This window comes from Aplidium turbinatum, chromosome 4 (genome assembly GCF_918807975.1).
Source record: "Aplidium turbinatum chromosome 4, kaAplTurb1.1, whole genome shotgun sequence".
Lineage (NCBI taxonomy): Eukaryota > Metazoa > Chordata > Ascidiacea > Aplousobranchia > Polyclinidae > Aplidium > Aplidium turbinatum.
The window spans coordinates 29,362,527-29,387,000 of record NC_137475.1 but is presented as its reverse complement, the minus strand read 5'-3'; the positions used below and the strand labels follow the sequence as shown (position 1 = coordinate 29,387,000).

General features: G+C 37.6%; 1 protein-coding gene across 1 annotated transcript; it reads left to right on the top strand.

Moving 5' to 3' along the window:
• The first annotated feature begins 185 nt into the window (after positions 1 to 185).
• LOC145768094 (nurim-like) lies at positions 186 to 24,111 on the top strand. The gene is made up of 5 exons (XM_082579567.1): positions 186 to 271; positions 14,602 to 14,765; positions 19,231 to 19,401; positions 20,212 to 20,371; positions 23,262 to 24,111. The coding sequence occupies exons 2-5, from the start codon at positions 14,670 to 14,672 to the stop codon at positions 23,366 to 23,368; spliced, it is 534 nt and encodes a 177-aa protein (XP_082435693.1). The 5' UTR covers positions 186 to 271; positions 14,602 to 14,669; the 3' UTR covers positions 23,369 to 24,111.
• The last annotated feature ends 363 nt before the right edge of the window (positions 24,112 to 24,474 follow it).

The following is a 24,474-nucleotide window of genomic DNA, read 5'->3' as shown; positions in this document are numbered from 1 at the left end:
AATAGTGGATCACAATCGATGACGTAACATTATACAGCACAGCCCAATGAACTCATCTGCAAATGCAATGTTCTTTTAATCAGGCCGGCTTATGAAAAAAGATTACCAATATTTCTCGGGACCATGACATTAAAGACATTTTTATTTTTGATTGTTAATGTCTTTTCTGTGTACTCTCTTATTAAGACAACATTTAAATTTACCTTATTTCTGACATGCAATAAGAGTGGATTGTTGTTTGCAAATATTACTCCAGTCCTCAACTCTGAAGGTAAGAAAAACATCTGTGAATTCTTTGTTTATTACTAGCTAATTTTGATCAGGGATATCTAGAGAAGGGGATACGAAGGCTTTTATTACGTCTGACAATAGAAGGGCTTCTATTTATCTTAAATAATTTCTGTTTATGGTAAAATGACAATTGGCCAGTGTTGTACGTGTCAATTAAATAAATTGACAGCGTTAGCGTGAATTGCCTAAAAACTTTATGGCATAAAGCACTGCGTCAGCTCTTAAAGAAATTGACGGCGTCAGCGCTAATTTCTAGCATTATTTTAGCTACGGTATTTACGACTTCATCTTTTCTCGATTACAACTTTTCTCAACTCAGATTCCCATGATACAATAAACAAACTTGAAACTGCATAATTGGATAGATGAACAGCTGCCACAGCAAAAGATTGTTCATGCTATCAGTCTGAAAGTTAAAACGTCAAACAAAATTTAACTCTTATTTTGAAACGAGATTTTCCATGAGAATGAAAAATGACGCATAGCGCATGACGCTTAAAATCGGCAAAAAAGTTGATGGCGCTATCACTTCCGTCAACTAAAAAATAAACTGACGACGCTAGCCTCAGCCTCAACAAAAAGTTGACGGCGTCAAATTGACGGCGTCAACTTACAACACTGCAATTGGCACATATAGTAATTTAATAAACTTTGTTATGACAACCTGCATTGCACTATTACCACCAGGTATTTAATAATCAATAAATGCTCATAATCACTTGTTAATTCAACTACCCGTATACTTGCTTTACACCTGGGTCATTCCAAGCCGAACGTCCTGAAATTTTGAAACTTTCCAGTTTGACCCTCTCCAAATTTGCTGAAAATCAGACAAAAGGTTATATAACATGATTGTACTTTTCAAATTATGACATTTTTAAATTATGTACACCCCTGCGCTGATAAGCGCTCGGTCATTTTCGGCCATTTTTAAACAAGCATATACAGTACCCGTATCTCTCATTGCAAATTTAATCTACTTCATCTTTGGCAAAATGAGACACTTTTTCTCCTCTCGTATTGTCGCTATATGTCAGGGCATCCGTTGGTTAGCCACTGCCTGGTGTCGTCATCGATGGAAATTAGGCCTTCCATACCATGGGGTGGTCTATATAGCCGGCAATCCTTGATAATGTGGGCTGCCGTCTGCATTTCGCCACACTCACAGGCAGCACTCTCTGCCAAGCCCCAACTCAACATGTCTGCACCATAACGTCCAACACCAGTGAGCAAACGGTTACTCCTTGATGAGGCAAGTCTAGAGAGGCCATGTCTAGGGATGGGCAAAATAGAATACCGAATATAGAATAACCGGTTGTAGAGTCTAACCGGTTTCAAAATGCATTTGAAATCGGATAATTGAAACCGCTTTAACGATCTACTTCGTAATAGTCCGTTTGATCGCAACGAATTCGCTGCAGCGAAAGTAGAATTTTTATCGATTCAGTGCGATGCGGCGTCGGAAAAACGCACGAGTTTCATTGTTCGCATTAAAGAGATCTTTCTTGTCAAGCGCTTTGTAGTCCTCACAGTCTTGCGGAAGTGTGCTACGAAACAGCTTAATCCGCTTTCAGGATTTTTCTCTATTTTGGTACCACAAACCTAAGTTGTTTCTGGTAGAATACAAGGTCGACTTGCTGGCAGAATACCAACATCGTGAGCTCCCACTCTCGTATGCAACATCGTAAGCTCCCACTCATCAAAAAAAAAAAAAAAAAAAAAAAAAAAAAAAAATATGCAGGGCAACGTCGACCACAGGGTGTGCGAATTAGCGACCCTCCTTGCCGAAGTAGGCTACGTACGGGGGCTTTGTCTTAGCTTTTACTGTACTGCCGCAGAGCAAGGGGGGGTGCAATTTTTTTTAGGGGGGCCGAAACAATTTAAATGGGCAAAATCATTATAATTGTAGCTGTTGCTCGAGAATGTTGGGATTTTGCCAGGGGGGCAAGAATGTTTAGGTGGGGTGGCGAGGCCCCCCCGGCTGGCTACGGGCCTGTAATACCGTACATGCCAGTACAGTGACATGGACGACTTGTTGAGCTGTGGGATTGAAGATGCTGCTTGCAGTAGTGAAGATGAATCAGCAAATTTGGCTTCCCCTGCTTCAGAAATAGATACATATCTCACGTTGTTGAAAGCATTCACCACATCTCTTCAAAACGCCCTTGTTTGATGGAAAGCAAAACAAAAACCAATTTTCTTGTTTCTGTCAGTTAGTTTCAAAATATTTTTGTGTACCTGCTACATCTGCTTCTTTAGAGAGATGTTTTTCAAGTGCAGGTTTAACTGCCACCAAGTTGAGATCTCGTTTGACTGGTGAAAGTTACACTGCGATAAGCAATTTTTGTGATGTTCATTGTTTTTGCAAAGTCATTAAAATCATTAAAATGTGTCAATGGTAAAAACTGTCAATTATTCTAGAATACATATCTGTATTCTATATTCGGTTTCAGTATTCTAGAATATTCTAGAATAGCTAATTATTCTATTTTGCCCATCCCTAGCCATGTCCCAGCTGGTTTTCGGACAGGGATCTGAATACTTGGCGAAGTGGGGACGTGCTGCTTGACCATTGTTCACACCACCCGCGTGGCACCACTGTTTGCTAGGGCTTCCACCAGAGGCTTCCAGAAGGTCTTGTGCAGCGCGTACAAATGGCTTTCTTGATTTTAGCCGCTGCTTTGGTGGATATCTCAGCGTGGTTGTGTGTAGCGGATGGCCAGGGTTTAGGGCTTTACGGCTCAGGGAAAGAATAGCACGTTGGCGCCGTAGTGCAGCTGGCTCAATGTTTGCAAGGACAGGCAAACAGTCAGTTGGAGTTGGGCGGAGGCAACCTGTGACAGTTCGCAGGCAGTTGTTGATTGGTACATCGACAAGGTCAGTATGGGCACTTCTGCACCAAGTAGCAGCATAGTATTCAGCAGGGGCGTAGACTAAGGCTAAACCACTTGTTCTCAGCACTGAGGGGCTAGCACCCCACCTTGTACCAGCAAGACGTTTCATGAGAGCAGTACGAGCTGTCACTTTTCCGCTTAAGTGTTCTAGGTGTTTGCGGTATGTAAGGGACCGATCAAGTCGAACTCCAAGATATGTGGGTGTGGCTTCGAAAGGAAGTGTTCGGCCGTTATTTTGGATGTTAATTTTCCTGTTTGAGTCTCTATTACATAGGTGGAAGACAGAAGTCACCGTCTTCGCTTCACTCAACTTGAGGCGTCATTGGTGCAGATAGGAAGATAGAATGTCCATATCCTTAGTCAAGGTGTTCTGCACTGTTTCCCATTTGCCGTGAGAATAAAGAATAGCCAGGTCATATGCGTATTTATTAGAGGAAGTATTTGGAAGGTCATAAATGTAGATGTTGAGCAACATTGGGGAGAGAACAGATCCCTGCGGAACTCCATTTCTTAAACGTCTCTGTCGGCTGTTGCTGGTTTTAAGGATGAAGCTGCGGTTGGAGATGAGTTCTACAATAAACTTAACCATGTGTCTATCTGGGATTATCTGCAGCAGTTTGTAAGTGAGACCCCTGTGCCAAACAGTATCATATGCCGCAGTAAGGTCGAGGAAGACCGCTCCTGACTTCAAGTTGGCCTCAAACCCATCTTCGATGTTTTGTGTCAGCAAGGTTACTTGGTCGACTGTTGATCTTCCTCTCCTTAACCCCGCCTGTTCTTGTGGGAGTTTGGGGTCAATAACGGGTTCCATTTGTCGGTGTAAGACGCGCTCCAGTAGTTTGAATGGCACGCACAATAGGGAGATGGGGCGATAGCTAGAGTTGTAAATGCAAAAAAAACGAACCGTTTTTTTTTAAAAAAAACGTGTTTTTTTTCAAAAAAAACTTGGGCCAAAAAAAACACGCGTTTTTTGGTTTTTTTTGTTTTTTTTGTTTTTTTTCATATTTTTCTGGAAAAGTTGCAAATTTTTTACAATTTGCAGCTTAGTTTCATTATAGTGCTCTTGAAAAACATTAAACTAGTAAAATTGGTTTTGTTGGTGTGCTGAAATTCCTAAGTGTGTGTGCTTGGCAGCAGCATATGTTTTTTGCATAGCCTTATAGCCTACGTTGTTTCACTTTCTTCTTCATTCTCAGGCATGTTTGTGGCAGTAGACCTAACAAACATTGAATTAATGCAATTTGATACATGACATAATGTAGATGAGTTAATTTCTTTTTCCTTTTATGGAAGTGCCCTTTATGGAAGGTAGCCTACGATGTTAGTATACTGGTAGGCCTACTGGTTATTCTTGTACACACTCAATGGGTTGACGAAATTTTGGCAAAAACAAGATGGTAGTATTCAGAACACACATTACCTTGTTTGTGGTAATTTACTAATGCAAGCTATTGCCAATAGCTTGTTTAAACATGTTTTTTTTAACTGATAGCTTAACAACGATAAATATGCTTTATAAATGTTGAAACAGAAGTATTCTTTTCGTGTGTTGTAAGGTCTTAGACACTTTGTCATTGATGCTTCCTGCAGATCATTTGTGACATAATGCAAGAGATCTTATCACTGATATTTTTAGCTGTCAAAAGTCAGTGCATTTGTCAGAAAAGGTTTAGGTTAATGTTCCTTTCAAATGCCCACCACCCATGTTAACTATTGCTAGTAACTACTAACCATGAATGAAGAAAGTTTCCCTTTAAAGTGGAGTTTTTCAGCACTGCTCGCAGTGTTCACATAGTGAATAAATGCTTCATAATACTTTTCCTGACAAGAATAAAGTTTTACCCATATTAGGCTACCGCAATGCAGGATAAAGATACAAAACAAACATCAAAGATGAAAACTTGTTTTATTTGGGAACTACGCTGGAGTAGAAAGGAGTGAGAATTGACCTCTTGTCGTTACGCACCAATAAAACCATGATGCGTAACTTTAATTTTTTTTTTTTATTAGGTAGAGAAAAGATTGATGAAAAGTTTGGCAAAAACAGAAAAGTGCTAAAGTCTCAAAGTCCTGAAAACTACAGTAGTTCAATTTGGATAGATAAGTGCAACCATACTTCTTTTAAAAATGTCTATGACAGCACAATGGTGTGATTAAGGGAAAACAAACATGACTATGACATCACAATGGAGTATTGAACCTCTTCAGGGAAAACAAAAAACATCAAAATTTTTCCATCTTTCACTACATTTAAATGTGATTTGGGCTAAAAGTTGGGGCTTTAGCACTACACTGCTTTTGCCAAACTTTTCATCAATTTTTCCTCTACCCAATTAAAAAACCATTTTTTTTTTAAAGTTACGCATCATGGTTTTATTGGTGCATAACGACAAGAGGTTAATTTCTTTTTATCTGAAAAAATAGTTGCCAAAACTTGTTTTAATGTTCATAAACAAATAGCCCACCCCAGAAAACATGGGGTAGAGCTAAATATTATCCAAATATGTTGAGCGGTTCTTGAGATATTGCCATTTCTCTATTGCTCCTTATCTATGAAGCCACCTAGTGGCCAAGGTTACTTCACTTATAACTCGAGAACCGTTTGTGTGATTTTCATCAAGTTGGCACCAAATGCACATCAACTGGAACAACCTCTTGACGTTGTACTGGAAAAGGTGTGGAGTGCTGGTCAAAAGTGCCTTTGTTAAGTAGAAAAACAAGACACTGACCACCTGGTCCTAACTTGCCCATTAACCAAAATCCCAGGTGGCTTCAAAACTGTACACGAGTGTGGTACTGCATTTAACAACTGGCTCGACCAAATTACAGACAATACTTGAGATGTGCCAACCATAGGACACTGTTACTGCTATTTGAGACAGTGAGAAATCTTTATGGCTCGTGTGTCGAGACTTGGGATCTACAAAATTGCAATGAAAAAATAGGCCTATACCAGACATATAGTCTCATTTACAGTAAGTTATACGAGTTATGAGACTGTTTCTTTGTTGAAAGAGACGCTATTGCAATGAGTTTACCCTAATTGCTGCATATTGTGACATTTAATGTCAAAATAGGTAAAAAAAACAAAAAAAACAAAAAAAACGAATAAAAAACAAAAAAAACGATAAAAAACAAAAAAAACGAGCTCGTTTTTTTTAAAAACAAAAAAAAACGTTTTTTTACATCTCTAGCGATAGCTCTTTGGGTCAGTTACCGGTTTGTTTGGTTTTGGGACTGCAACAATCAATGCTTTCCGCCAGAGTTTAGGGATCTTTAGGGTTCGCATGCAATGAGAATAAAAATTTCGTAGCCAATTAATCGTTTCCTTTCCTAAGTTTTGTATGAATTCGGGGTGAATCAGGTCTGGTCCTGGGGCCTTCCCTGCTTTCAGTAACTTTATGGCTTCATTCATTTCTTCGGTCGAAAAGTTTTCAGTTAGTTCGTTGTTACGCGTGTCATCCTTCCACATTTCTGATGTGAGGCTTGAGAGTCTGCGTTGAAATTTGCGGTCTATTTGTTGGTGTCGTCCATTTTCCACAACCTGCGATGCAATGGCATTAGGTGTTACAGGACATTTCGAACAAGTTCTGGAACTTCTTCCAGTCAGGCGATTGATCGTGTTCCATGCTTTACGACTGGAGTGGGTAAAGTCTATAGCTTCGACTGTCTCAATCCATCGCTCCTGACGTTTGGTGTTGAGGTTGAAAAAATTGAAATTTTTTACATTTGAAAATTTTTAAGCAATTTTTGATGTTTGCTATCTCCCAAACCAATAGTCACAGAACTATTGTCGCGGACATCAAAAATGGCTCAAAAATTTTCAAATGTAAAAAATTTCAATTTTTGAGACGTTCTATCTCTAAAACTAATTTGAAATTGGCAATTTTGATGGTAGACATGAAAACTATGGCTGCTTCTTACTCAGAATACCAAATTTTAGCCTTGTAAATGCTTTAGATTAAAAGTTGTGAAGACCCAAACATTGAGGAAAATTAACATGCAAACACATTTACAAGTTTTACATTTACAAAAAAGTCAAATTCCAGTAGCCTACAAGGCAACCAGTCATTTTAGGTTGAATGTTTGCTTCCTTTGTACAATGTGCTGTAGTTGTTTGTCATTTACGATACAACAAGTGCAATTGGCTAACTTAAAAGTTAATGTTGATGTTTTTGTCATTGCTTGAAATGGATATTAAGAGGGGTTAAACATCATTGCATCTCACCCCTTAATAGTTGCGGAACAAAGTTGAAACTCAGAAGATTAGTTCCTTATGAAAATCTCTAAGATGAAAAAAAAATTTTTTTTTGAAAACAGTGTCTGACGGGGTCATTTTTTCACCACAAGATGGCGTATTTTAGCAAAATTTGCTGCTGGTCCATATTTTGACATGAAACAACTTTTTATTGAAAGCAGAATTTTTTTCCAAATTCAATGAAGTTGTAATGCAGTAAGAGGGGAGCTTTCAGGATGTTTTGCTATGTTTATGTGCAATGCTATGTTTTGTGCAATGCTATGTTTTGTGCAATGTTGCAATGTTTTGTGCAATGTTTATGTGCAATGTTTATTAGGGTGCATCATCTGCCCTTTTTCGTTTAAATTTTGTTCTGCAGTTGTCAGAAGTGTTCCTTTTGTCAAAGTAAACACACCTGTGAAGTTTTATGCGAAATGATTTGGATCTAGGGGTACCACATCGCAAATGAATTTTTGACATATAGACGTCAAGCGAAAAATGCGAAAAGCCTAGTTTCAGATGGCATGTCTGTGGTGCACATATGTACCGTTAGTCCAAAAGCGTTAAATCATTCATTTTAGGGTTTTTCTCTCTAAACTGCACACCTTTTGATCATTTTATTGCAAAAAAATATTCGCTGAACTTTATCTAAACTTTAACATTCCCTGTTTTGGTCACAAAACACCAATAAATGCACATTGTTTTGCTGAAATTGCAAAATTCTGTATTTTCCGAATTGAAATAACACAGTTAGAAAAGGCACAGTTTCCTGCTCAACAAAATATGCAGTATCCATTAAACATTGTTGTTCATTTCCTTCTTCCGTAAATTCGGACACTGCCGATAGCTGCATTCAACAGTCTGCAGAACAGTTGGGAATCTCTGTTCAGACTTTGCCGATGAAAGATAGTCGCATCCAAGCTTGACGCCGCCTCGTTCAGCTTTATATCATTCACTACTCTCAGCTGCCTTACAACTGTGTAGCAAGCTGCATATGAAGGACAGCTGTCTCACTGAAGAACATCTTCGTCCATGAAACTTGTACAATGGCCAAGCTTTAGTGCCGCAAAAAGGAACTAGGAATCTTCATTGATTAGATCAGCCAACTTGGTGGCTGACAACATTGGAATCAATCTTGGTTTTCCAAAACCTTCTACAAATCTTTTTAATGGCTGTCTGAAACTTTTCATTTTCTTTAGTATTGCTCTTGCCATTGCTGCTTTCTCAGCTGGCAGTGTCTTGGTGCTGAAAAGGGCAAAGGGAGCAAGTTCTCCAGACAAGTACCATGTGTGTAGCATGAAATATTTGAGCGCTACCTCTGCTACCAGCTTGTCTTCTTCTTTGTATTGGTGTAAGACTTCAATAAAGCGCAAGTTGTTTGTTGGTGCGTTGACTTGGCACGGTGCTAAAAACCAGTACCAGCCATAGCACGACAAGATAAATTTGACAAGACGCTGAAACTTTGCAATTTGAATGTAATACACCATTTGCACGTCATGAACCAGTATGTCTGATAGAATGCAAAGGGATAAGTGTTCAACCATGTCGGAGTCGGTGTTTTTGTGATAGCAAAATACTGGATGCACAGTTGCTTGGGCATGTGTCCAGTGAAAGCCCTGGATTTCATTTTGCACATGAAAGGAATAATTCTCTGAAAAGTCCATTGCAATGAAAACATCACCTTCTTACAAATTTTCTTTTCTGGACTTGTAATAATTTAATTGTACTTTGGACACACAACTATGTGAAAGAAGTTAGACCAGCTTCTCAATCAAGGTTTCTATGAAATCTGAAACACTCGTGATCAACTGATCATCGTAACAATTTCTGCTCTATCAACTGTTGTCCACTGTTTAAAAGTGATGTCTTCATCATGATCCTCAAACAGCGAGTTAAGGTGGCTTCTCAAAACTTCTGAAGATGGACAGTGGTCACACTTGCAAAACATGCATTCTCTTGAGGTAATATCACAGACCATTAAAGAATGCAAGTCTGTAAGATTCTGCCAAATTTCCCGCCTCTATCAGTAACTTTGGGATTCTCATGAATTAGACAAACACAAACTGAATGGGTTTCGGAAGCTCCTGCCAAAACGCACCATTTTGGCCTTAATGTGCAAAATTTTGACAAACCAATCTTCATATCTGGTTGTCTCTTTTTAAACTCCTGATACTATTCACTTAGTGTCACCAAAACCAATCTGTTTTGTTGATAGCATTTTTTGCCCACAGACACTTTATCCTTTTGACCTGGAAGTAACCTACTAAATTCATCATCTTCATAGAACTTCAACACAGAATCAATAATCTCTTGAGGGAAAGCCCTTTTTCGACGTGGTTGAGGCAGGTTGAGGTTTTGGAAGATTGGTTTTGGTGACACTAAATGAGTTGTATCAGGAGTTGAAAAAGAGACAACCAGATATGAAGATTGGTTTGTCAAAATTTTGCACATTAAAGCCAAAATGGTGCGTTTTGGCAGGAGCTTCCGGAACCCATTCAGTTTGTGTTTGTCTAATTCATGAGAATCCCAATTTAACGTTGTAACTGTTGTATAAGACGTTGTAACCGGCCACGGAATTGGTTTTAACGTCTCCCCTCAGTCAGTTGTTTAAACTGTGCTACCCATCCTTCTTTCACTTTTAAAAATGCATGGTACACTTAATACAGCAAACTATCTCATTTTTACTCAATTATCCCACTTCATATCTGGAAGCTAGAAAGCCAAGAAAATTATCTTTCATCTAAGCCAAGTTGCAGAAAAATCGAAGTAGAGAGTTTTTTGCTATAAGCGATCAAAGTTTCATCATGCATGACTGATCACAAAGAGTCATGTGTGAAACTAGCCACTTGGTGGCCTATAGTGATATAGCAACAAACAAAAAATATATCTTTTCAGAATCTCCTTACTTTGGATAACTCATATGCATTGGAATTTTCAAGTTACCATTTGAAACACCTTCATAATAGCCTAATAGGTCAAACAAAATTTGCAGTTAATTTTTACGCATGAGCGATCACGAAAAGGGCCAGTTTTCAATCATCGATATCTCAAAAAGTACTGGGCCGATTTCGGTAAAATTGGTATCACTTTTTTTAGAATTGCACAGAGTTTCTACATATGAAATTTTATAAAAATCTACGACATATGGTTCCACAACTGTACCAGTAGCCATGAAATGACCCCAAAATAACAAAAAATGACATAATTTAATCCAATTGTGGTACCCCTAGATGTTAATGAATTCTTCTGAAAAGTTGCACATCTTCAACAATCATAAAAAGGAACATTTTAATCCACTGCAGAAAATCAAAGAAAAAAAAGAGGGGCAGATGATGCACCCTAATGTTTATGCAATGCTATGTTTTGTATGGAAGCTACAGCTTTTTTGGGTCTGGTACTATTCGGTGAGTCCGATTTGGTGAGAGCCTTTTCGGTGAGAGCCTTTTTTGGAGAGTTCCCTATTTGGTGATTTTTTGAATTTTTTTTTGAAAATTATTGGGTACCGTAGCCTAATTATCATTGCCGCTTTTTACATTGTTTTAACCATAAGACCCTAAACCTTAATCCCTAACCGTTAACCACTAACCCCAACCCTTAACCCCAACTCTTCACCCCAACCTTAACCTCTACCCCTTAATCCTTACCCCTACCCTTAACACTTAACCCCTAACCCTAAAACGGCAATGATAATTAGGCTACGGAACCCGATAATTTAAAAAAAATCACCGAATAAGGCTCTCACCGAATAGGAAACTCACCGAATCAGACTCATCGAAACAGGCCATTCCGGCTTTTTTTAATATGGTTCAAAATTTGTCTTTGCATCAAAATGGGGACACTTTGGGCCTCCATATTTGCAAAATGCTTTGAGACAATGTAATTTTGAAACTGGATTCATGTAATATACCTACAAGTGTCTTATTTTGCCAAAAATGAAGTAGATTAAATTTGCAATGAGAGATATATGCTTGTTTAGAAATGGCCGAAAATGACCAAGTGCTTATCAGCGCAGTGGTGTACCCAATTTAAAAATGTCATAATTTGAAAGTACAATAGATTTTGAGCTAAAATTTTCAAATTTTAGCTCAATCATGTTATACAACCTTTTGTCCAATTTTCAGCAAATTCGGAGAGGGTCAAACTGGAGGATCCAGGAAGTTTGGCATGGAATGACCCACTTAGCCAACGGCAAGGGTATTGTTAAGAATACCCAGCTGACTGGTAACCTTTCAACTGTTTTGTGTAGCTGAGCTGCTGCAATTTTAAAAAGAACCGCATGTCTAACGCGGTACCAATTACCGCCCTTCTACTTCTAGTGTCATGAGAATCAGCAATCGCTCTGAGCCTTTGTATCCCCTTCTTTAGATATCCCTGATTTTGATACTTATTGTTAGTAATTTTTTTTTTATAATTTGGTAGGCTTGTTTATGTTAAAAATTAGATGCCAACATGTTTGTAAACTAATGTATGATAATTGATAAAATACTGTAAAAGTTTAGCGGTGTTGATTGATGCTGTGCATTTTTTCTTAGTTGCATGACTTACCCAATTTTTCTTAACACAAGCACTCTTTTGTGCCATCTCACCTTGCTGAACAAGGCTATATGGTCACTTGAAATTGACACCATTAGTTTTAGACATTTGGTTACTTTTCTTGGCAAGTTGGTCTACTGCCAAGCTGTCAAAATAATATTGCTGAAAAGTTGTCATGCTTAGCAGCTTCTTTAATGATATGTCTGTATATTTAAGGTACGGTATCGGTATCTTTCATAGTGCAGGAGTTAGCACAAAATTTTTGTTTTGCATAACCAAAGCTACATAGAGTTTGCAAAATCAAGCAATGAAACTGATTACCAGTGTAACGGTCCAGTAGTTATATACTCCTAGACAAGAAGTACTTAAACGACAGTTGGCAGATTTGATAGTTGCAGCAGTTTTAACAAATATAAGATAAAAGTGAAAACGAAAGTTTGTGACAAAAATTATTGTTTTGTTTGGATAAAAATTATGTTTGAAGCAAGGCATCACTTAAAATACTTGAATCATGGTGATCTTCAATACAGGGCACAGGCCTTAATGTAATCTTTCAATCTGATTCAAGGCAAACTTGTTTATGCTTGGGTGCAACCTATTTCGTCCCTTGAACACTTCGTCCAAATGAGTAAAACAATTCTGCTCATTTACAAGTTTTCTCAAGCCAAATTCGAAACAGCATTCCCTCTTACAATGGAAATAACTTCTGGACTGCTACGGCAGTGTTGGAGACTTGCAGTCTATGGTTGCAGCTCAAAAGTTACGATACTGCCAGACTAGAACTTAGAAAAGCTGCCAGGCTGGCCCGCAAACAATCCAAAAGCAAACAATTTTAAACTAGCCTACGTTTAATTAACTTATTGGTCTCATACTAATGTGTGGGCTACGTAAGATTAAACAACGCTTATAGTTGTCACTAACTTTTTTAGGGGTTAAAATTTAATTATTTTTCAGAAAAAGACTTAGTAAAATGTTTGGAAACCCTAGTAACTCCTAGACCTCAGTAACTTCTGAACTACAGCCCCGGTGTTGAATTTGATTATTTTTAGAATATGTAATCCAAAAACTAAATTGCACCAAAGCAAGATCAAAAAGCTGTCCCCATCATTGCTCATCATTATACACATCTCTAGATCTAATTTTGTGTGAAATGGCCCATTTCGGTGAGTCCGATTCGGTGAGTCCGATTCGGTGAGTCCGATCCCTATTTGGTGATTTTTTTCAATTTTTTTTTTAAATTATTGGGTACCGTAGCCTAATTATCATTGCCGTTTTAGGGTTAGAGGTTAGGAACTCACCGAATCGGACTCACCGAATCGGACTCACCGAATAGTAGCAGACCCCATACATATAGCCATTCCATCTACACTGCTACAGCGCACTTGTTGCGCATGTGCACAATCATGTCCATAATCTCCTTGACAACTCTCATTGAATTTGAAGTGAAGACCAGAAAATTGTGTGTGCGATTGTAATGCAACATATTTCCCAGTTTTAGTAAAAAGCAAAAACAGAGAAGGTTGTTTTAAAAACTGTATTATATGTTTTGAAGCAACTGGATAATGACTTGAAGTGTAAAAAATCAAAGCAGAATTTTCACAAATTTCAAAACTTTGAGGCTAATTCAAAACGAGCAGCGAGAATGTTTGTCAGAAAATTTTTATTAGCTTCCAGTAATTTTTACAAGAAATGGAAACCATTAAGAAATTTGTTGGTTAAAAATATTTGTTATTTTGACTAATGTAAGCATTAAGCCTAGTCCAGTGGTTTCTGATCTTTTTCTGCTCATGGCCTATTGAACTCGTAAAATTTTGGTGGTGGCCATTTAACTTATGCAATGAAACACACAAAGTGATAATAACACAAAATTTTAATTCACAGTTTATTTACACAACTTTCATGAAAAGTTTTTTGCTGCATTTTGTCCATATTACTTTGAATTCTGGGAAAAAGCGTATGTCGTCTTCAGCATCAAAGCAATTTCATAGTCAATAGGGATGAGAAGGCTGACTCACACAATCATGTGATGGTGAAAAGCAATACATTTTTAGGACAGTTTTGTGCTGATGCATGGATAGTATGATGACACTTTAATTCAGAACTTATTGAAAAAATTTATGATGATTGTTATGAATTTATTATTCTGATTTTAGTCTAGTGCACAGTAGACAGTAGCCCACTGAAAACAGCTTTAACCACTGGCCTAGTCAGTAGAAAATCCTTATAGAGCCGATCACATATAAAAGCTTTGATTCATGGAAGTGTTGCCACATGAAGAATTGTCGCTTGGAGACATTTTTAAATCTAAAAAAGTTGCATGAGCATTTCACCACACTATTTTCGTTACACTAAGCCCTTATAATAAAACTTAACAAAAAGGTCCACCTCTTTTTAATACTTTTGTTTCACCAATGTCAATTGATTTAAAAAGAAGTAAAAAAAAAATTACCGAGGTGTTTTCCAATGCCCAGGTTAAGTTTTTTTTAGCCAAGAACTTCAACATTTACTAAACCACAAGTTTTTGTCTTCAATGCCAAGGATGTTTTTACAAATTCAGATACAAATCTCTGTCTGGCAACACTGCAGCGCTTTTAAAACTGGATTTGAGGCACTGGTGCATATGTGACTGTTTATTTAAATTTCTAGACGACATCATTGAGAAAGTACTAAGCGATGTGGCTCTTCTCTGTTTATTTATCATCATTCATTCAATCATGGCATCTGCAATTCTAAAAAGTCTGACCAATTATCTGGGATTATCTGTTCTTCACAGATCACTATACAACATCGCTTCATGCTGGAGTTTAGAGGTCTGTCAGTTTGTTATTTTACATTTTTTGTATTATTAGGGGTGGGCAAATAAAGGCATTTTGATAATAGTATTTCCAGGACCCAATTTTTTCATGGCCATTTTTCTCTCTGAATAAGAATCCGATGAGTTCTTTTGTCTATGACGTCATTTTAGGTTGGTTCAGTGGCCATTTTCAAAATGGCCGCTGAAAAATTGATATTTTCCATCAATCAGATGAAGATTTGATCATATGGGTCCTGTAATATGTCTAAATATATGTTGTTTGGGGCGTAGATTCTAAAAATTAACTCAGTTTTGCGATTCACTGCATTATTGTGGCGATATCATTTGAAAGTACGAAAAAAAACGCTTTTTACATAAAAAATTAAAATTTTTTAGTGTGTTTCACCATCTAACAGAAAATAATCATACGAATATCTCATTGACAATCATTCCCGCATAATTACTCATGCCAGTTCACATAATTCTGCTCAAAAGAGAGTCCACAGTCGTCGTAATGTTGGATACTGGTTTAGTACATTTTTAATAGAGGACTTCAGTTCTTCTGCACCAAATTTTTCAACCCGGTATCGTCTGTCAGCCGCCTTAACTCGTCTCATTTGTCGAATTTCGGGTGCTATAGTTAGTCGAAGATGGCTAACTTCGGCTAAAAGTTGTTTTCCACTCAAACATTCCAATAAATCAAGTGATGTACTTGTAACTGGACCGCCATGCAACTTACACAAGTCGATCTGACATAAGGTCTTCTGTGTCTTCTTGTTCTTTAGATCTGCTTTTTTAATCAGTGAAAGCTGTTTTGTTGCCTCGACAGTAGCCAGAAAGTCCGATTCCAGTTTTTTCGCGCTGTTGACTTCTTCTGAGCATCTTGCCCATTTCCAGCGTGCTTTCTTTTCCAATACAGATTTTTGTTCAAAGCTGGAGTCCACCAGTAAGCCATTTGTAAAAACCACATTTTTCCGGGAGTGTGTAGTAACAGACGTACTCCCACCTGTAACTCTTATACGATTGTCAAATTTTGCAAACTGTGACTCGCAGCCCAAATTTGTCAGTGGTGCCTGCTTCAGTGCTTCTCTATTTACGCCCACGTTTACATCTTGCCACAGGAATTCAACTGCCGAAAGTTTCCTCTCCACAGAATCAATAACCTCCCCCATCACCGCAGCTTCCAACTTATCCAGACCACTTGGTTTGCCTTCTCACTTCTTTCATCACATTCAATTTTTGATAAGAAAATAACTTCACACCATTCCAATTTCTGTCGTCATGCCACACCTTGTTGTCAGTCTCATCAATGCCCAAAAATTGCATCAGAGGGAATATGATTACATTTCCCATTTTGGTGTAGATTTCTGAGCATCGAGTGAACCATTCATTCTGAACGTATGCGGCAACTGCAAGCACCAACTTATTGCTGTTGATGTCTACCCCTTGGTTAAAGAACGCATCTATGTGCACACGATGTTGCAAATACAACCGCGCTAAATCTGCAATACGCCCAAATCGGTTAGATACAAATCTTCTGAATCCTCGGTAATCAATATTATTATCTTCCATCCACTGTGTATAGTCATTGTAAAGCGAAACACTGTGAGACGCATGACTTGGCGAAAACAACTTAGCGAGTGCTATGAGTCCTAAGGTATGAACTGATGTGCCATGGGAGCCGAAGACTTTCTCACCAACAGTTAGTGGTAAGAGATTTTGCAATCCAACTTTCTGCTCATCATTTTTGTACACTTTATCTATGCCGTGGTCAACACACAGTAGGCTATTATGTGAGCACAACATTTTAATCGCTTGTTGGTGTCTATGTCCAGTTTGTCCAGTAAAATATTACAATCAGCCGCCCGATCAGACATCCAAAAGTCAATTTGACTCTTGATATCCTTCACAGTGCAGTTCGCGAGGACAGCTAAGGTTTTCAATTTGAAACTGTACGCTATCGCTCCGTCTTCCCTGGAATGACTCAAATTTTCCACGTAACCAGTAGTAAATGACCTTTTATCACCAGCATTTCCAACGATTGTAATGTGATCTGTTTTAACATCGTAATGACGGTGACCGGCAGCTTTCTGTGTGTCATCGAGGCCTGTAGTGATAACTTTATCATCTTTATGCAGCAGCTGTCGCGCGACGTACTCGAGATTCAAATACGATGCATCTTCCAGATAACGTGATATCGTACGTCGACTTGGGAGTACGTAAGTCAGATCACGTACTGTTTGGTCAGGTTCATCATCATTATCGTCATCGCTATTCATTCCATCATCATAATTGTTCCCGGCATTGCAGTTTTTCTCGTTCTCGGTTCGCCATTGTTGACCAAACATCATATTAGCTACGTTGACGATTAGTTTGCATATTTCATTGGGTGATGCGGCCGTTTCTGAGAAACACTGGACCAAGCAACGTATGACTGTCTCATTGAAAGATTTTCGTCTAGTCCTCACCTTCACTGACGGGAACTTTATTTCTTCTGATGTTACGGTTTGTTTCTCAGCTGACTCTTTTGACCAACGAAGCTTTCTGTTGGGAAATGTTATTTGGGATGTCAATGGTTCAGAAGCCTCGTAGCTGACATCCTTGTCTGTGTCGACTGCACAATTCATTGCTTCTATGCTCTCTAGATTATCCAGTTCTCGCTATTCTCTCTTCCTTTCCTCAATCACAAGAACCTGGACCCAGCGAAACAAAAAATCGGGATGTAAGTTTTCTTGAGCTGACGGAAGTTCGCGCGCCATTTTCGCTTCATGTGTGAAGTCCAGTGAACGAAGTTCGCGGAAGTTGACAACAGCCACGAACTAAAAGTACAAAAACGAATATCCGTGAACTTCCATGCAGTTTGAAAGTGCCTTCTCAATCTTCCTGGTAACATGGTTGCATATAACAAGAAGCTCAAACGATCATTGGCGTAATAAATACACAAATAAAAACCTAAAAATGATCTTTTCTGCAGAAAAATACAAGAAGGTGTCATGCCAGGTAGCTAAAAGTGCTTTTATTGTAATTTTTGACCCTCAAAACATATGTTTAGACATATTGCACAGATATATTCGTCTCACTCGTATGTCCTGAGAGCAAAATAGCCATTTTTGGCCGCCATTTTGAAAATGGCCACTGAACCAACCTATTATGACGTCATAGAGCAAAAAAATCAACGGATTCATGTTTACCAGCCCAAATGGCATTAGAAAAAATGGGTCCTGAAAAATCGACCTGGATTTGCCCACCCCTAGTATTATACTGTTGATAGTATTTATTGTTTAATACTTGAATTACTTGTGTGCATAGGTAATATGAATATTTATCTTTACAATTTAGTTTCTATTTAAATAAGAACCTTCTGAAAATCCCGCTAAAGTTTAAACAGGTTGTTATGGTTTTTAGAAGAGTAGTAACTATATTTGATAATATTGCAACCTGAGAAATATGTTCTGTCAAACATGTTAACACTCAAGCATTTCTAAAAGAAGTGTCGGTAGTTTTAGCAATATGTTAGTTTTGGAATATTTTTAGTTCATAGTAATTTTGTTTTACAAGGCTCCGATGTTGCCAAAGGACTTTTCATCTGTTTCACATAGTAGTCTAACCCAGGAGTGGGCAAACTTTTTGTACTGAGGGCTACATTTAAAAAAATATTGCAGCCAGCCGGCCGCACACTCTCGTTACAAAGTAGGAAAATTTACCCGCTGTGTAAATAAACGCATATTCATATTAAACACAATTTTTGTATTTCACACTCAGTTACGTTTAAAGCTATGCAATCATCATCACAAAAGTTAATGAGACTTGTGCAACTGTTCACAGTTTTTCACAATCTTCTGGTTTGGTTGTGTCTTTTTAAATTGTACTCCTTGAAAACAGCCACAAACTCACGGCAAAACAAGCAAACTGCTTTATTCTCAATTTCGATAAAATAGTATTTAACAGTCCATTCCTTATTGAAAACACGACTTTCATCTTCAATCTTTCGCTTCTTAACAGCACTCATTATTTTAACAGAGTAAAAATATAAATCTTTTATTTTTTAACAAAAATCCTGTCGAAGTAGAAAACATTAAACAGTGCGTCTCAAATAACAATGAAAAGCTATTTGGAGGAAAGTAGAAGTACTGGTAGGCCTACGGTAGCCGCTACCGTATTTGTATTTTATGATCAAACAATTGCATCAAACAATGCGTGAGAGCATGTTGCAATGCATGCCCACTGACGAGTGTGTGTTTACGCACTGAAAGTGAAGAGAAAAACACACTCGGAAAGGGAATGATATTTTGTCATGTAAGCTGTTTAATTAAAACAATAAGTGATGAGTAGTAGTTTCTGCAAGTGCTGGCGGGCCGCATAAGATGGTCTCGCGGGCCGCATGCGGCCCGCGGGTCGTAGTTTGCCCACCCCTGGTCTAACCCCTACTTGAAGTCTGAAACTACAGGAACATTTAGTTCATTATCTTTGCACTCTTCCAGGTTTTGATGAGATATTGGTTTGTACTTTTACCAAATCTGCCTTTGTTCTGGAACAAAATTGAGAGTGATACTTTTGTGTTGGCGTGTCAGATATTCCATGTGCTGGGATGGCTCAGCATCTTTTCAACGATTTATATTCTTGACTTCACTGAATTAATTGGCACTAAACAAGTAAGGAACGTGTATGATAATACTCTGATCTTTGTTGTAGTTATATATATATATATATATACTTATAAACATGACAGCTATGATCAAACACCAATATCAAATTATATTGTTTCTCTAATGCTATTTTACGACCAACCAGTGCAAAAATATCTTTCTCTAAACAAAGTCTACTGTTATTCTTATTGACAGTGACATGTTGCTTTTTGTGTTTAGAATGTTGTGAATTTCATTGCTGTTTTTTTAAAAGTTTAGGTAAAATCTGACTTAGCGACTGATATTCATATTGCGTAAATATTTTTTTTAACATGGTGCACTTTCTGAATCACTTTTCACCAACAAAATCAAATAAACAGTACTGAAATGCTGCTTTGTTGCACAAGTTTTAAGATTTGATTTGTATTTATTGATATATATATATATATATATATTCCTTAAGACCCTGCTTGCTTAAACGAAAATGAAAGACGCCATATTCGATCTTCCACCTTGTCTCAGTAGTCCAGTTCCATGTTGTCTTGAGTGGGAATCAAATCCACTGATAAACCCAAACAAGGGTGAAACTTGAGTGTGGTGACCACCATTTAGTTTGATTGGGTCCTTAATGACTTTACAAGTCCCCACATCTCCATAATTTTGATACGGTACATTCCTTAAAATTGTGGAACGGTAATATGAACTTCGGTGTAAATTAACGATGCCACCACTTGACTTAATGGCAAATGGTCCATGACATCATCCTGTGGAGTGTAGAAGTCATTCCGTACTGCGTCATAAAGATGTGTTTCTAATTTCAAAGACTGTATTTTTTAGGTAATTTACATGGCAAATAACCTTGGCTGTCCTCTTTCGGCAAAAACTCGTCAAGCACAAGACTTTTTCAAGAACATGCGTCATCCAGTTCTATGTGGATTGTTGGTTGTATTATGGGTTGTACCATGCATGTCTATTGATCGCTTCCTCCTCTCATCATGTAAGTTTACTTTTAAGTGCTAGACAGTTTTTAATGAAGATTATCTGAACAAATATTGGTCCATAATTTTCGTTAGTCAAACCAGGTTTGCATTGTTAATTGCGAAAATATGTGTTTCATTTGAATCTTACTGCTGTATTTTGGAAACCACAATAATTGGCAATGTATTGGTAATTCAATTATGATTGGTTCAGTACTAGTTTGTTTGCTACCACATAATGACTCAAAAAGTAGTGTTGTAACATCATCGTAATTATTTCACAATATATTCAATATGTGTCTGCAGTCTGCTACTATTCGGCTAGTCCGATTCGGCTATTTTCCTATTCGGCTACAGTCTGATTCGGCTAGTTCCCTATTCGGCTACAGTTTTAAATTGTATTTTGTATTTTATTCCACAATCATAGGCGCCGACTTTTCAAAGGACAAAAAGGTGATGACGTCATAACCATAGCACTATTTTACTCAATTAAAGTAGTCTTTGATCAAGCTTAGTGTCTTGTTTATATTGACACCTAGGTCGCAAACCGAATTTATTAGAACCGCTGGCACTTGAAACGATTAGTTCTACGCATGCACTACCCCTAGTCGTAAAACTTTTGATATTGTTAGCTCATAATTGGAACAGTTGGCAAACAAGCCGATTCATTGCCTTTTTGTGTGAGTGAACAACAACGATCAAGACAGTGAAGTTATCGAAATAAAACGCAAAAAATCATGATTTCAAGCAGAGTGGAAACCCGCTATCGGTTTTATTAACCTCGTATCGCACGTTTTGCTAATTACTTACCTTCAAAGCGTTAACAACGGCGAAGTGTTTTCTCTTCTGTTTTTTATCGAAAGTCTTTACAGTCTTTTATCGAATATAATACCGTATATGCTCGAGTGTAAGTCGAGATGTTCGCAATTGAATTTCACTTCAAAAAGACACGTTCAACCTATACACGGGACAAGCTATTGTCTCCAGCTTGGCAGTTTTCAAAATGAACACATTTTTACTGCCGCAAAATCATTGTTGACGTAGATTACGGAGTTTGAAACGGCGTCGAAAAGTAAACGTTTTGAATACGTTTATTTTCAGTGATTTGAACCTAAATTTCAAATTGAATGATTTCTTGTCAATTCTAAACTGTATGCACTTGTTGAGCAATATGCAAAGCTCACGAGACAAAACAGAAAGAGCTGTTTTAAGAAACCGCTTTTTTTTTTATTTTTGCGTGTAGGTTATAAATTATATAATCGTTCTTTGTACGTAACATTCTATGATCGTTGAAGTCGATGTCAAACCTAAGCGGTCGCATAAAACAATGATGTCAGGTTAGCTAGGTGATAATAGCGGTAAGAGACGTCGTTATTGCAGGCAATATCTGCGGCCAAGACCATTAAACACTTTTTCTTTTATCGGTTTCAATTTAATTCTCACACATTGCGAACAAAACAATGCGTTCTGTTGAATCATAATTGATCTCACAGCGGGAAGACCTCGTTGAAAATAGCGCGTCTAATTTAGCTGGTTTATTTAATATTGCAGTGAATAGAACGTGACTATTCCAGCAGCGTAAGTTACTCTATCATCTACTTTGAAATTTCCATACCATATGAGAAAGCCATGCGATCAGCTGCTGTTTTGCGGGCAAGAGCAACGTAGGCTATTTTTCGCTATCGGCACTCTTTAAGTCCGTTTAAATTTAAATGATCTAAATCTCTTTCGCAAAGTGTTTTATCTTTGAAACACCACTTGTCATAACCATTTTTGTTGCCCCTGGTTAGTGGTTAGGTCTCAACCCCACTCATCTAAAGCTTCGATAATTTCAACTATAAAAGAAACGATATTGTGGAATAAAATACAACATTCTCTAAATAAACAGAAGGCGTCGTTGGATTTGGAATTTTGTAATAGTTGAGGATTCTAATATATTCTAAGTTTGCATACAGACGGTGACGTAGGATACATGTCGATTTTGGGAGCAAGTCTTTTAGGCGCAGACAGTTAGGCGTCGGTCAAATAGGCGTGCACACTGTGGCGTCAGGATATTTAGGTGCGGAGCACTGTGGCGCCCGTTCATTTAGGTGCTATTCCTTGTAAATTCTGCAGATTGTATCAGCTTGGCAGGTGGGGCAATGCTTTTCACAAAAAATGTTATAATGAACTGAAAAATATGTTCTTTTGTTTATGCGTGTGCATTTATTTGTTGTTAGTCATGGCTTCAGAAAGTGAAGCTGCTTTATGGGGCAATGCTTTTCAGACAAAATGTTATATTAAACAGAAAAATATGTCAGACATGGCTTCCGTGAGTGAAAACTGCTTTAACCGGCAATACTTTTCACACAAAATGTAAGCTTTATCAATAAATTATTCAAGTTTCCGAACATGACTGAGTTCACTTTTAGTTATATAAGTCAAATAATAACTGCACTAAACATCATTAAAAAATATACCGTAACCTATATTCAAGCGGGTGGTAGGCTTGAGTGAAGAGTAACTTAGTTTTCCGTCAAAACCCCTCCTACGTTTTGCCAAAACTGAGCTGATACAATCTGCAGATTTTACTAGGAATAGCACCTAAATGAACGGGCGCCACAGTTCTCCGCACCTAAATATCCTGACGCCACAGTGTGAGCGCCTATTTGACCGACGCCTAACTGTCTGCGCCTAAAAGACGTGGACCCTCGATTTTATGTGAGCAAACATTTCAATTTAATAGTTCAAATATTTTGCGCTAAATTTCATTTCAATTTAAAATACAAAATACAATTCAAAACTGTAGCCGAATAGGGAACTAGCCGAATCGGACTGTAGCCGAATAGGGAAGTTAGCGAATCGAACTAGCCGAAACGGGCCATTTCGATTCAATATTGCAGTCTGATGTGTCAATTGTATTTTTTGCAGTTTTTACAGCGTACTTGCTTTATGGGAGCAACCTGAACACAGAAAATTATCAATACATTCAGAAAATGTACTCAAGGAAACACAATGCGCTGAAAGATGGCTCATGAAGGTGGTTCAGCATTCATCTTCTGCATAGCTGATGTAGTGATGATCCAGTCGCATATTTGTTAATGCCGATTGCTGGTCTAAAGTCAGCCACTCCGTCTCATTTGACATATTGTAGTGACCTTGGTGCTGCATGACTTCTATTTCGTGTTGCGCAGTTATATATAATGATGGCGCATATTCTTAGTATGCTACAAAGTTTGCGTTGTGATACGTGCTGATTGTGTAGTCCTCCACATAATTTCTATTAGCCTTTGCAATTTTAATTTCACTTTCTAATACGCGAAAATGTTATGCAATTTATTGAATTTCACTTTAAATAAAAGAAATTGCCTAAATTAATTGCGGGAAATCGCTGCCGGCTTTTAATAAATTCTTATAAGTTTTCGTGCCATACATTAACTTATCCGCTGCTGTATTTTAGTTACTTTTAATTATTTTAGCAATCATAATGAAATATTTGAGATAAAAGTATCCAACACGGCCACACATGCACTAACGTTTCTGTTCCAATAGTTTACGAGTTGTTCACAACGAAATCTACTTGGAAACTTTGAAGTTAAGAATTCAATACAAACGTCTTTTCAACGGTACAGGGGCCATCCGGTGATATATTTTAGCATGAAAATCAAGGTGGTGTACTGATCTGAGCTTCGCTGTCAATATTCAAACCGTTTATAGTTACTCGTTTGAACAGCTCCATCGCAAAAAATATATGATAGACATATAGTGTTTGACATGAATTATTAAGACGCTTGCTACATTTTTGCTCAATGCTTAATTAGTTAAGCTCAGTACACTTTAAAAGTTTTTTTTTTGCTATTTGTGCATAAAGTCATGTGATGCAAAAACACAGCTGTTTGTGTTGTTTACTTTGGTGTTCGTTCTTTCATATATCTTACAGGGTACTGGTATTTACGTGTGATTTGATTTGCAGTGTTGCTTTGTTAATCAACCTGTTGTTGAATTTTTAAAATGCAAATGTCTCATTTTTCGGTTTTTCACTAATTAAGGTTTGCCTTCAAAATTGCTGATTTCTTGTCTAGGCTACTAATCATGAAAATATTGTAGTTACCAATATCATGTTATTTCCCAAAACAATGATGAC